Here is a 14,077-nt window from a genome sequence, read left to right on the forward strand (position 1 = left end):
GTCGGAACCAAACAGAGAATCAATTAAGCCCCAAATAACATTAATCAAAATAGTGGACCGTGTCACCCTACTGAATCACAGAAATATAAAGGTGGATCATTATGGAACCCTACGTATCGTTTAAAATAGAATAATTCAGGTTTGTTTTAATCAAACAGAGTGCATGCAGAAAAGTGCTGACCTCAATCAGTCTGGTTGGGGAGGAGGAATGGGGATGGAGAGGTGGGGTAGACAAACTAAATATTGTAGACCTTCGCCTAAAGTGATGCTACAGTGCTAATAATGAGTGTGTGTGTGTGTGTGTGTGTGTGTGTGTGTGTGTGTGTGTGTGTGTGTGTGTGTGTGTGTGTGTGTGTGTGTGTGTGTGTGTGTGTGTGTGTGTGTGTGTGTGTGTGTGTGTGTGTTTGAGCGAGAGAGAGAGAGAGAGAGAGAGAGAGAGAGAGAGAGAGAGAGAGAGATTGTCAAATGGGGGAGACAGTGACTATGGTAGAAACATATAGGTAGTTGTATGCTCCTGATGACTAATAAATAATAAACTCAATTACAGATGGACATGACAATCCGTTCAACATTAATATATCTTCAAGATCACTTAACTTTCCTGCAAAGTGCAACATCTCCTTATCTGGCTCAATTACCTCCTTTTCTGACTCCGCCCCAACCAACAAGTAACATCTTAAAGGTCCAATGCAGTCCTTTTTTATCTCAAATCAAATCATTTCTGAGTAACAATTAAGTACCTTCCTGTGATAGTTTTCAAATAAAATGGTCAATAAGAAAGAAAAAAAAGAAACAAAATAAAGAGCAAAGTTCTCGAGCAACAATGATGCTAGAATTGTCTGGGAGTGGTCTGAGATGGGAGGGGAAAGAGACAACTAGCTGTTATTGGCAGGGAGGTTTGGAACACTCTTAATTATTGGTCTATTAACTAATTTAACACCTGATGATGTCAACAGGCAGACAAAAACTCCATCCCACCCGAAAAGGGTGAAATTTCAGGCGGTCTTTTACAACAGCTCTTACACTAAAAGGGCATTATTATAATATTCACAATTATACAGTATTATTCCAACCTCATAGAGTGGAAATATATGTATAAAACACATTGAAATCCGTTTTTGACTGCACTGGGCCTTTACATGATATGGAACGTCAAATGGTCAATTGGTTTGAGTTGAATGACATTGCTTGAAACCCATTTCCCTGTCACGTGTGTTCTCCCTCTTTAAGGCCATTCAAAAATACATGATCGATATAGAACATCCTTTATATAACAATAACCATTATATTACCTGCACGGGATGAATATAAACTCTTCAGATTCTACTGATCTCATTAATAATACAAAGCAAACGTAATGTTCTCTTAATGATTATTGTATTTGAATTTGACCAAATATAACAGACCATATTAAATAATGTACAGGCCTAGTGTTTCATTTGGTAGTGGATTAAATGTATTGCAGTCTAATGATAGGAGAACAGTCTGGCAATAGTTTTCTAACAAACCAGCAGTATAGTTATTAAACTGGCAATCTGAGTGTCCCGCTGTCGCCCTCGTGTGGACAAAATATGTAATGTCATTCTGCAGCGAATGAGCATCAAGTGAGAGTACGTCTCTCGTTTAGACTCGCGGCCTTTTCAAGATAATTCGTTGAACTTTCATATGAAAACTGTAGCAAGGAAATGGGAACACAATGGTGTATTTATATTACCCATCGGACAAAACTTGATTCATTCATTGGGCCATTTTCAATTCTGCATCTTCCAAAGATGTACCCCTCTCTTTCTCTCATTTGTATCACCAGCTACTCTCATAGTTGCACGCCTTCCCGACTCTAGCCTACCTTAAGTACGCTACCATTGCGGAGTAGCAGCGAATTCACATATCCTTGCCAACAGCAGCACAACTAAAAATGTAATCAAGCCACTAGAAATGTCAATGTATCATTCTGCAATGCACAGACAGACACAGCACAGTAGAGCGCTATACCAAACACATTACCTCTACGTTGTTCACAAACGTTCCGTGGTAGCACCCTTTTCATTTAATTTAAGAGTTTTTATTAAGAAGGCTATACCAGACGCATATTCACTATACATTGATTTAACATTACCTTTACAATAAAATGTTCACTGAAATTACAGAATAAATATATGCAGATAATTTCTTCAGATCTTTGTGAGAGAGAAAACATTAAAAGTGCCTCCTACAAAGCCGGTAGTGTCGATGAGATAGATAATCCGAAGCATTGTTCATAAGAAAGTGCGTGAATTTCCAGAAAACCTTGAGCGTCATCATATAATATATTCACAAATGTTATTTTCATCCTCGGGTGAGTACGTCCTTGAGAATTGCACCCAGATATAGATAGTAGTCCTCTTTATTAATAATAATAATAATAATGATACTAATATATAAAATGATATAGAACACTGAACCGTAATGTGTTACAGTATCTCTATTAACACGTGACTGATAGTTCTGAGCAAATCCCCCACCACTGCAATGGAGCGAGTGCATGCAGCAAACTGCAATTTATTCTATTTTTTATTGATTTATTTTTCCTACAAACTTCATGTGCACGGAACCCGGGCGTTGATATGTCCACGTAAAAGACAGAGAGACAGAAACATGAGCCCAACGGACACGGAGAAATCCTGCTCCAGCTCCTCTCGCGCACGGGGTTACTCCACTCCACCATTTGAGAGCGTATGAAGGGCTCGATTTGATGGGGTATATTTTCGGATGTTGTGATTCTCCCGGTGCCTCTCTTTCTTGGTCTCTCACTCTCCTTGGTATATAGACCAATCTGTTCCATATAAAAATAAGGGTTGATAACATTGCTGGCTACTCTGAAAAAAGGCACTTCATTGAATATCTGAGAATGGCCTTTCCTCCAAAGCGATTTTGGTGGGAAAACGTTTAGTAATATACCTTTTAATTGTATTATCATGCTGCTTTTTTGTTTCGTTTTTGTCCGTGATTTTGTTCCGTTTGGGGTATGGAAAAGTGAGAGTGTGTGTTTGTATGTAGCTTATGCTATTCTCCGTGTGTTAGAACCGATATGATTTCTCCAGTACTTCGAGGTAATCCGGCTTGGTTTGGAGTTTGGCTCTTAACTCAAGGTAATCGCTTTGGGATGGGTCAGGGAAGCAGCCTTTACCCGCTGTGAACAGCAACGTCTCCTTGAGACGTGCGTCCTGTTGTAAGTCCGGGTATTGCATACCGGGTGGGTGTGCGTGTGCGACGTGCATATCCTTTAGTTTCGGGACCGTTCCATACAGACAGTCTACGAAGCCAACAGTCGGCGTGGGTCTCTGGCTGTCAATCACGGTGGGACACAGTCCGCCGTTCTCGTGAAATCCTGATTTATCCCCTGTATTGTGGTTTACCGTGACGATAGTGTTGAGCTGTGAGTTAGACATGGCTAGGGTCCATTCTCTCTCCTTCTCTAAGAGGGTTCGGTAATTACTGTTGTTCTCTTTTGTTTCTGCAAACTGCTCCCCTATCTCCCCCTCCCGGGGCTTGTAAATGGGGTTGTTGCACATCTGCGTCACAGGGTGAGGAATGTAATCATAGACGTGACCGTGACTGTGTGTGTGGCCAACGTGACCGTGAGTGTGTGTATGTGTATGTGTGTGTCCGCTGGGTGGCTTTTCTGGTGAACCTATGCTTCCACTGCTGGTCTGTCTCGGCGGATCCTCGAATATCCTGCACTGCATCTGGATTCCCGTCAGATCCACCTCAGAGCGTTTCCGGAAGGGCAGCTTCTTCCGTCTTTGCAGGACGAAGGCGAAGAGGCCCGCGGCCACGAAAACCGCTGAGATGAACAGAATGAGAAGACTGAGGATGAGGACTGATAGAGGCACCGGCCCCCTCCCCCCAGCCTCCCCCAGACCAGAGCTACCGGTGGTCATGTCATCAGAAGGGAGGAGAGCTGGGGAGGGTCCGGATGAGTATTTCATCTCTGGACAGATGATCTCAGCATCCAGCGACCTCAGATCCTTCCCAAAGGCAAAATCAGGAGTCTTACAGATGACATCACTAACCATGATTACAGAGGACAGCTTCTCCATCCAGGTTTTGAGGGGGATGATGTCACAGGAGCAGTCCCAGGGGTTCTGATGAAGGTCCACCTGGACGATGGAATGCAGGTGTTCTAGAACGCCACGCACGGGCAGGGACAGGAAGTAGTTATTGCGGAGGTTGAGTCGCGCCAGGCTGGTGCCTGCGAAGGCGTCGGTCGGGAGGGTGCGGAGGAGGTTATCGTTGAGGAAAACAAGCTGAAGGCTGGGCATGAGAGAGAAGGATGCCGGCTGGATCTCACGAATAACGTTATACTCAAAATAAAGATAACTCAACGTCTGTAAGCCCCGGAACATACCGGGAGTCAGCCTCTCAATGTCGTTCCCATTCAGATATAAACTCTTCAGGTTGGGAAGGTTGATAAATGCCCCTTCCTGGACATACGATATCCGGTTATTCCCCAAGTGTAGTAAATCCAAGCTGGAAAAGTTCCAGAAATCAGACCGGTAGATTTTCTGTATCAGATTCCCGCTCAGGTAAAGTTTCTTGGCATTGAGAGGCCTGGGCAGGAGCTCTGAGATATTATGAAAGCCCTTCTCTTTACAGTTGACCGTTAGCCCCAGGTCGTTGATATGGAGGTTGCAGATACATCCAGAGGGGCAGACAATAGGGATGGGGGGGCGGGTCTGGTAGCCAGCTATTGGGGGATGGTTCAGGCCGGGGTAGAGGCTACGAGGGGTTGGAGAGTTTTTGGTGGGCCTGGGTCGTTTGGTGGGTTTGACATGTCTCTCTTTGTACTCCACAGATGACGCCGTGTTGTGGAACGACGACAGCATGGAGGAAGGTTTCGTTGGCCACGTGTTCTCGTTGTTAAATGGAGACCGGGGGATTCCCAGTTTGACCTCGATTTCCACGTCTGAAAGTAACGGACAGAGTTCACTGCGTTTGATCTCTCGTAAATCTTTCCCGTGCAAGTGGAAGGGGTACTCGCAGGTGATCTCCCCGACCAGTGCTGTGTAGGGAACACGTTCCAACCATGTTTTTAGCTGAACTATATCACACTCACAGATCCATGGATTCTCCTCTAGCTGAATCTCCATCAGGCTCCGGCCCACATATTCCAAAGTGCCCTTATATGGTAAAGTCTTTAACCGGTTTCCCCTCAGGTCTAGGTGTGTTAGTGACACCGACCTGAATAGGTAGCAGGGCAGGACTGGTATCAGATTGTCATTTAGGATGAGCACTCTGAGTTTGTGGAGGTGCCTGAACGCTCCACTCTCTATCCTCTTGATGACATTATAGTCTGCCTGCAGGTATTCCAAGCTTTCCAGACCCAGGAAAGTGTCATTCCGGAAAACCTCTAGTTTGTTCTCATGCAGGAACAGCCGTTTCAGAATTCCCAATCCGTTAAATGCTCCGGCGTGGATGTCCTGTAGTGCATTATTCCCCAGATTAATGGACACGGCATTGTTGAGGTGAATAAAACTGTTGAAGTACAGTTTCCTCATGGAGTTCCTCTGTAGGTTGAGTTTGAAGGGCCGTGTCCATATCTGGGAGATCTGACTGACGTTCGTAAATCCTTTGCTGTCGCAGTGGACGTGAAATACGCCCTCTTTGACTTCGCAGTAGCAGGGCTCGAAGCAGGGTTCGTCGATCTCCTCCGAGTCCTCCAGCAGTGGGATCGGGGTGGTCCATCCTAGGGCTATGGTGCTCAGCAAGGTAACCCACAGCATCCTCACTGAGACCTGATGAAGTCACGGCTATGGCAAGCCCCTTCAAAGCACTGCAACAGTAGAGAAGAGAGAGAGCGAGAGAGGGGAGAGGGGAAAGGGGGCACACAAACACACACATACACACAAACACACACACACACACACACAGGGTAAGCGGGTGAAGAGTGAGAAAAAGAGAGGAGAGAAAGATAGAGAGATATTAAATTATGGAAGGTGCGCATGGAAATGAAAGAATACAATGACATTGGCTTATCAATGTAGCCAACTCACTGTTTAGCTCGTTACACACCAACCTAAAAATAATAATAATAATAACAAATCTCCCCTATTAGACCCTTGTTAAGGTCACCATATTTCACAACACCGAGGATCTACCACTAGCCTAAGGTTAAAATAAATCAAACTCAAAGATGCTTATCTCAATGAATAAATGAAGGCAACAGCAGGTGGCCGTGAAGGGTGGAGAAGAGAGGAGAGGTGATCTCTCTGTGTTTATTACATAACATAGCCAACCTCTCCCGGTAAATCAGACACCGAAGTTCGCTGTGTTGTTGTGAAAATTAATGACGGTGCAGGTTTCGCCAGATTAATCATACCATAGCGTGAGCTATACCCCGTTAACCGAGGGACTGGACAAGGACTGAGCTGTCACCATGGCTCAAGGTACGGACCAGAGAGGACTAGAGGACGTTTGGGCATTATGCCTTATTTGTCAGATCGGCACTGAACCCTTTCTGATCAAAACATCAAAGTGACAACAGATCCCATATTGTTGTCTTTGGGGCAGCTGTTTGAGAACCAATTGACTGCAGATTGTTCATAGCCTACCCAAATAAGATATGTTTAGCCTAACCTCCACATGTAAATATAATATCAGATTTTCGATAAAAACAACTAGATGAACGGTAGATGACATCAGCTGCTAAAGGGATAGAGAGAGAAATACAAAGTAACTCTGAGAGGTTATGTTGGCAAGCGCTACTCTCCTCTCCCACGCAGCACGCCTGCCTGCCTGTATGGATCTGTCGTCTCCCCGCCCGTGAATTCCCTTAGCCCCCGGTCCTTATGGTCATTGTAAAATAAAAAAAAGTTGTCATTTCTTAGGGCACTTCACCTATGAAACGATTCCCTTTACCGTTGTCTCCGATCGTGTTAAAACTGCACGCGCGCAAGCACACGCACACACACACACACACACAGACTGCGATGAATAGTGCACTTTGTATGTTCCCAGTGCCCTGCCTCCACCAATTGGTTTGTATTTCAAATCTATGCGCTCTCCGTGGTTCTGAAATCCCATGGAAAACACACAAAACTCCCGCGGCCGCTGTCCATTAAACCGGTGGCACTGAAATAAAACACAATTCCCAAAACACTCAAAAGAGAGAATCATCGACATCCAGTTAGTCCGAACGCATTCTCCCCGAATCTTTCCCATCGTTAAGCATTTCTGCGTCCCACAGCTGGTGGTAAAGGGTTATATTCCCAGGGTATCAGCTGTTATATCCCGGAGTACCTGCTCAGTTTAAGGGGATCTGACTTCACATCTCCTGGGTGTGAGGTGCCCTTGTGGCGGGGAAGGTGAGATATCCCGGTCTTCCGTTACGGGCTGTTGAGAGACGGAGAGAAGGAGAGGCAAAGGAAGATATGCATAGGAATGAGTCTCACACATCCATATAGCATAACGCAATCAAACCCGGCACAAAGACCACACCACAAGCTGTTAGCACAGGGTAACTGTATCCATGAAGGGACATAGGTTATGGGAACGATAGTCTATAAGGAAAACATAATGAAATTATAAATAAGGAAATTGACAATATATCTGTTGAATCTTAAATAATTGGCAAACCTGAATAATAGTACAAACTGGGGAATATTAAATGCATAGAAAATGCACCTATATGGATATGAAGAGAAGCTGCTGAAACGCATGCCTACAGTACTGCGGTTGCTTTCGTCGTGACATCGTCTCGAAACCGTTGAATATGGTAAACAAATGCCCATTGATCAGATAGGATACCCAGATTCCTCTGTTCCGTTCTCATTATCAACGAGTGCTTTTCTTCCCCTACCAAGTCCGAGGCTTAGCTATATGCAACACACATAAGCATTAACACACACGTAGATGCACACACGCACCACTCACCTTACTTTGGCACTGCAATTTAACAGCATCCGGAATAAAACGCCACTAGTTTAAATATTGTTGAATCTCTCTCTCTCTCCTCTGCCTCTCTTCCTACGATATTTTCCCGTTGAGCTCTCTCTCTCTCCTTCTTTCTCTCTCTCTCTCCCTCGCTCTCTCCCTCCTCCCGCTCTGGCAGGAGAGAGAGAAAATGAAGACGTGATTGGAATACAATGTTCTCTTTTTTTTCAATCCACTTTGCTTATGATGCAGGTCCTCAGCTTGCTTGCTTCTCTCGACGAACGTTCAACAGTGTAGCCGGGCGAAATTGCACTCTCCTTGGCTGAAACTTCCCAGCACTGTCCGATGCGCCAACCCTCTGTGGATCATAGCAAAGACTCTTTCTCGGTCGGCTCTTCTTTAGACATCACGGGAATGAGCTTAAAGTGAAGAGAGAGGGAGCAACTGGCGAGAGAGGGGGAATAACGAGGGTAAGATGGAAGGGACGTTGCCGTTGGTTCTGGATGGTGTCGGTGGTGCTCAGAGAAAGAAGGAGGAGCGCGCGCTGACTGTCGCAATGGGAGCGCGGGTCAGGGAACTCTCTTTTTCTCTCTGTTGGAAAGGAGAGAGAGGCGCGTGCGTTCGTGTGTGCACCCGGGGAGGGTGGTTCTGCGCACACACACACACACAGTGGAGAGTTTCCATGTCAATGGCTACCATATACAGAAAATTACTAACTTCAATACATTGACTTCATACACAGTTCATACTACAGCTTATCTTGTGTATTTTTGGGTGGAAGCATATGACACAACTAAACTTGACTTTCTCTCTCTCTCTCTTTCTCCCTCTCTAGCTCGCCCCTCTCTCTCTCTCTCTCTCTCTCTCTCTCTCTCTCTCTCTCTCTCTCTCTCTCTCTCTCTCTCTCTCTCTCTCTCTCTCTCTCTCTCCCTCTCTATGTCTCCCTCTTTCTCTATCTCTCTCTCTCTCTCTCTCTCCCCCTCTTTCTCCCTCTCTCTGTCTCCATCTCTCTCTCTCTCTCTCTCTCTCTCTCTCTCTCTCTCTCTCTCTCTCTCTCTCTCTCTCTCTCTCTCTCTCCCTCTCTCTCTCTCTCTCTCTCTCTCTCTCTCTCTCTGTGAATAGAAATGAATGTAGTCATTGACTCCTGACAGTCTCTCGCATGTCGATCTCGCTGCAGCAGTTACCGCGCGGTGAGAGGAAAAGAAGCGCTCATATTCTGTTCCTTGCCTTTCCTCGCGCAGCCTCCAGCGGGCAATACAACCCCGCACGAGAGCCAGGGCCACATCACATCGCATGATGTACTTTGTTCGTTCACCTCGACATTACCATGATCAAGACAAACATCTATATTCTTATTTTGTTATGTTGCTTTTTTCAAACAATATTTAATGGTTACACCTTTGACATCTAAAGTAAATAGTGTATTCTAGGCCTGCATCTCTTTATTCGTGGCCTGTTCAGGATTGAACTATTCTTGTGAAATGTTGGATTATAACTGAAATCACCGTTCTGTTCTTCTATGTGAAAAGAAGGGATTTTCTCTTATTGTTTTCATGCACAGTATCAGAGCTTAGTTTATAGTCTACGGGAATTGTATTGTGGCAGCATGAGTCAGGTGATTTTGGTCGTTAGGCAGCCCCAGGCTTTACAGTATCTGTGGCAATTTCTGTGTCCCAGATTATGGCCCAAAATAAACCCCCATTGGCAAACACACACACACACACACACACACACACACACACACACACACACACACACACACACACACACACACACACACACACACACACACACACACACACACACACACACACACACACACACACACACTCCTACACATTCACACCCAGCCTGACACATCCTAAGAGATATGAGAGGAGAGTTCATTAGTCCCTGGCCAGCTGTCAGAGGACTACATACCAGGGTCAGGAACATGAGGCACAGTGCTCTGGAGATAGGAGGACAGAGTCTACTGACTCACATGTCACGCCGCTACACAAGAGAGCCCAGGCTGGTATGCTAGGCCCAGGTTTCAGGGTGGTATATAGCAGATTATAAACCGGGTAGTTTGAATACTGAACGCTGATTGGCTAAAACAGCTTTCATCTTTGTGTATGTGTGACCGTGTACCATGACGATGACGTTTAGCGTGTACCATGACGATGACGTTTAGCCTTTTCACCTTGATACAATGGCTACATCAACAATAGTTTGACATTCCGATTTAGAAAATAAGCGTTTAGATGAACTTGAGAGAAAAATAAATGAAAATAAATACCGTGAAACAAACAAAATGAGCACTTACCTGCTTCACTGACTGGCGTACAGAAAAATTGATAAATTGTGAGTTTGGGAATCCACAAAAACGGAGCTGAATGTCTACGGTACGTTTATGGTTCAGTGAGAAACATGAATGGCGAAGAATATGTGATTAGTAGATATGCTGGACTCAGAGCTGGTTTAAACCGACATATCAACTACCCCACTCTCAGTTCGGCATGGAATATACAGAAGGACTCCGAATTCACAACGAGCAACAATGTGTTTTTAGTCGGAATTAAAAAGTTGAGGAAAGAGGGGCGCAACAAAGCTGCCCACGCAGCCATAACTGAACACGACATGCAGGGAGATTGGACGGGGATTTATGTGTGATCCCCTCTGCCCAGTGTGATCCCCTCTGCCCAGTGTGATCCCCTCTGCCCAGTAGCTTCCCTTAAGAAGTATCTGCCCCTCCTTCCCTCCGACGCCCCGGCGTTGTACCTCCACCCGAAATGGAGAGCAGTTAACGGATACATATGCTATGTAACTGTTAGCTAGCTAGCTCAATCTAATTTACCCTGGCAATATAAGCGGTAGCTTTGTAGGCCTAAATATTAGCTAACGTTATTTTGTTTTGTGTTTCAGGTCCTCAAAAGAGCAGAGAGAACACCCTCGCAACAATGCTGCCAAAGACCTGCAAAATAGCAAACCACTGCCTCCGAAACACCATGATCCAGAAACTGCTGGATGCCAGACTAGAGACACGAGAAATAATGTCTGTCAGTGGACACAGATCCAAAACCTCTCTGGAAGTTACTGGAAGCCAAATCTGGAAGTGAGGAAGCGGTGGAGCACTATTCTATCTGACACAGCAGCAGCTCCCCCAGCTAAAAGAACAGCTCATATTTCCAACAGCTTTGAGCCAACAAACAAAAAACATGGGGCAAGCAAACAACCAACGATAACATGGGACATTTTTTTCATTCCTACACAATACATGGCAACATTCAGATCAACATGAATACATAATTGGCGTGAGTTAGTCACTCTGGAAGTGGTGCTAATGCTCGGTTTTTACATACATTTAATGTATGCTTGCTAGCTAGCCTGTGGTTCTATTGCATAGCAACCAGTCTAGTAACGCGACTTTTGTCAGGACTACTTTTTCTGGCAGAATGTATTTATTTAATAAAGCAACATTTTCAATTTAGATGAGTCATTCCTTGCCTTACTGTGTTGACAACCGGTTTATCAAAGCAATAAGGCACCTCGGGGGTTTGTGTTATATAGCCGATATACCACGGCTAAGGGCTGTATCCAGCCACTCCATGATGCGTCAAGAATATGAACAACCCTGAGCCGTGGTATGCAGACAATATACCACACCCCCTTGGGCCTTATTGCTTAATGAGAGAGAAGATAGGGAAATATGAGTCAGGATTCAGGGTGGGATATAACAGAGAAGAGAGGGAAATATGAGTCAGGATTCAGGGTGGGATATAACAGAGAAGAGAGGGAAATATGAGTCAGGATTCAGCGTGGGATATAACAGAGAAGAGAGGGAAATATGAGTCAGGTTTCAGGGTGGGATATTACAGAGAAGAGAGGGAAATATGAGTCAGGATTCAGGGTGGGATATAACAGAGAAGAGAGGGAAATATGAGTCAGGATTCAGCGTGGGATATAACAGAGAAGAGAGGGAAATATGAGTCAGGATTCAGGGTGGGATATAACAGAGAAGAGAGGGAAATATGAGTCAGGATTCAGCGTGGGATATAACAGAGAAGAGAGGGAAATATGAGTCAGGATTCAGGGTGGGATATAACAGAGAAGAGAGGGAAATATGAGTCAGGATTCAGCGTGGGATATAACAGAGAAGAGAGGGAAATATGAGTCAGGATTCAGGGTGGGATATAACAGAGAAGATAGGGAAATATGAGTCAGGATTCAGGGTGGGATATAACAGAGAAGAGAGGGAAATATGAGTCAGGATTCAGCGTGGGATATTACAGAGAAGAGAGGGAAATATGAGTCAGGATTCAGGGTGGGATATAACAGAGAAGAGAGGGAAATATGAGTCAGGATTCAGCGTGGGATATAACAGAGAAGAGAGGGAAATATGAGTCAGGATTCAGCGTGGGATATAACAGAGAAGAGAGGGAAATATGAGTCAGGATTCAGCGTGGGATATAACAGAGAAGAGAGGGAAATATGAGTCAGGATTCAGGGTGGGATATAACAGAGAAGATAGGGAAATGTGAGTCAGGATTCAGGGTGGGATATAACAGAGAAGAGAGGGAAATATGAGTCAGGATTCAGCGTGGGATATAACAGAAGAGAGGGAAATATGAGTCAGGATTCAGGGTGGGATATAACAGAGAAGAGAGGGAAATATGAGTCAGGATTCAGGGTGGGATATAACAGAGAAGAGAGGGAAATATGAGTCAGGATTCAGCGTGGGATATAACAGAGAAGAGAGGGAAATATGAGTCAGGTTTCAGGGTGGGATATTACAGAGAAGAGAGGGAAATATGAGTCAGGATTCAGGGTGGGATATAACAGAGAAGAGAGGGAAATATGAGTCAGGATTCAGGGTGGGATATAACAGAGAAGAGAGGGAAATATGAGTCAGGATTCAGCGTGGGATATAACAGAGAAGAGAGGGAAATATGAGTCAGGATTCAGGGTGGGATATAACAGAGAAGAGAGGGAAATATGAGTCAGGATTCAGGGTGGGATATTACAGAGAAGAGAGGGAAATATGAGTCAGGATTCAGCGTGGGATATAACAGAGAAGAGAGGGAAATATGAGTCAGGATTCAGGGTGGGATATAACAGAGAAGAGAGGGAAATATGAGTCAGGATTCAGGGTGGGATATAACAGAGAAGAGAGGGAAATATGAGTCAGGATTCAGGGTGGGATATAACAGAGAAGAGAGGGAAATATGAGTCAGGATTCAGGGTGGGATATAACAGAGAAGAGAGGGAAATATGAGTCAGGATTCAGGGTGGGATATAACAGAGAAGAGAGGGAAATATGAGTCAGGATTCAGCGTGGGATATAACAGAAGAGAGGGAAATATGAGTCAGGATTCAGGGTGGGATATAACAGAGAAGAGAGGGAAATATGAGTCAGGATTCAGCGTGGGATATAACAGAGAAGAGAGGGAAATATGAGTCAGGATTCAGCGTGGGATATAACAGAGAAGAGAGGGAAATATGAGTCAGGATTCAGCGTGGGATATAACAGAGAAGAGAGGGAAATATGAGTCAGGATTCAGGGTGGGATATAACAGAGAAGAGAGGGAAATATGAGTCAGGATTCAGCGTGGGATATAACAGAGAAGAGAGGGAAATATGAGTCAGGATTCAGGGTGGGATATAACAGAGAAGAGATGGAAATATGAGTCAGAGAGATAGAGATAACAGAGGATTGAGATAGTATGTGTGTGAGAGGGGTTAAGGAGAGAAGGTTACAGAAGACAATTTGGTAGCTGCTGGTAGATAGTAAAACTGTCTGTCATGTTTCTCTCTAAAGGTCTATCATTCATGTCCTGGCCTGTCAGAAAGTCAATCAGTCAGTTAATGATGCAGCTACACAGTCACTCAGGCAGTCAGTCAGCTGCTGCAGCCACACAGTCACTCAGAGAGTCAGTCATTTAGCTGCTGCTGCTGCAGCCACACAGTCACTCAGAGAGTCAGTCATTTAGCTGCTGCTGCTGCAGCCACACAGTCACTCAGAGAGTCAGTCATTTAGCTGCTGCTGCTGCAGCCACACAGTCACTCAGAGAGTCAGTCATTTGCTGCAGCCACACAGTCGCTCAGGCAGTCAGTCAGCTGCTGCAGCAACACAGTCGCTCAGGCAGTCAGCTGCTGCAGCCACACAGTCACTCAGGCAGTCAGTCAG

General features: G+C 45.0%; 1 protein-coding gene across 2 annotated transcripts; it reads right to left on the minus strand.

Moving 5' to 3' along the window:
* Nucleotides 1–1,002: 1,002 nt before the first annotated feature.
* Nucleotides 1,003–8,451, minus strand: slitrk3a (SLIT and NTRK-like family, member 3a). 2 transcript variants are annotated; one of them, XM_038961019.1, is made up of 3 exons: nucleotides 7,912–8,451; nucleotides 7,279–7,371; nucleotides 1,003–5,812 (listed from the first exon to the last, which is right to left on the minus strand). In XM_038961019.1, the coding sequence occupies exon 3, from the start codon at nucleotides 5,760–5,762 to the stop codon at nucleotides 3,057–3,059; it is 2,706 nt and encodes a 901-aa protein (XP_038816947.1). In that variant the 5' UTR covers nucleotides 5,763–5,812; nucleotides 7,279–7,371; nucleotides 7,912–8,451; the 3' UTR covers nucleotides 1,003–3,056. The 2 variants fall into 2 exon arrangements, with proteins under 2 accessions (XP_038816947.1, XP_038816946.1); XM_038961018.1 differs by lacking the exon at nucleotides 7,279–7,371.
* Between the last annotated feature and the right edge of the window lie 5,626 nt (nucleotides 8,452–14,077).

Source organism: Salvelinus namaycush, chromosome 23, assembly GCF_016432855.1.
Source record: "Salvelinus namaycush isolate Seneca chromosome 23, SaNama_1.0, whole genome shotgun sequence".
Classification (NCBI taxonomy): Eukaryota; Metazoa; Chordata; class Actinopteri; order Salmoniformes; family Salmonidae; genus Salvelinus; species Salvelinus namaycush.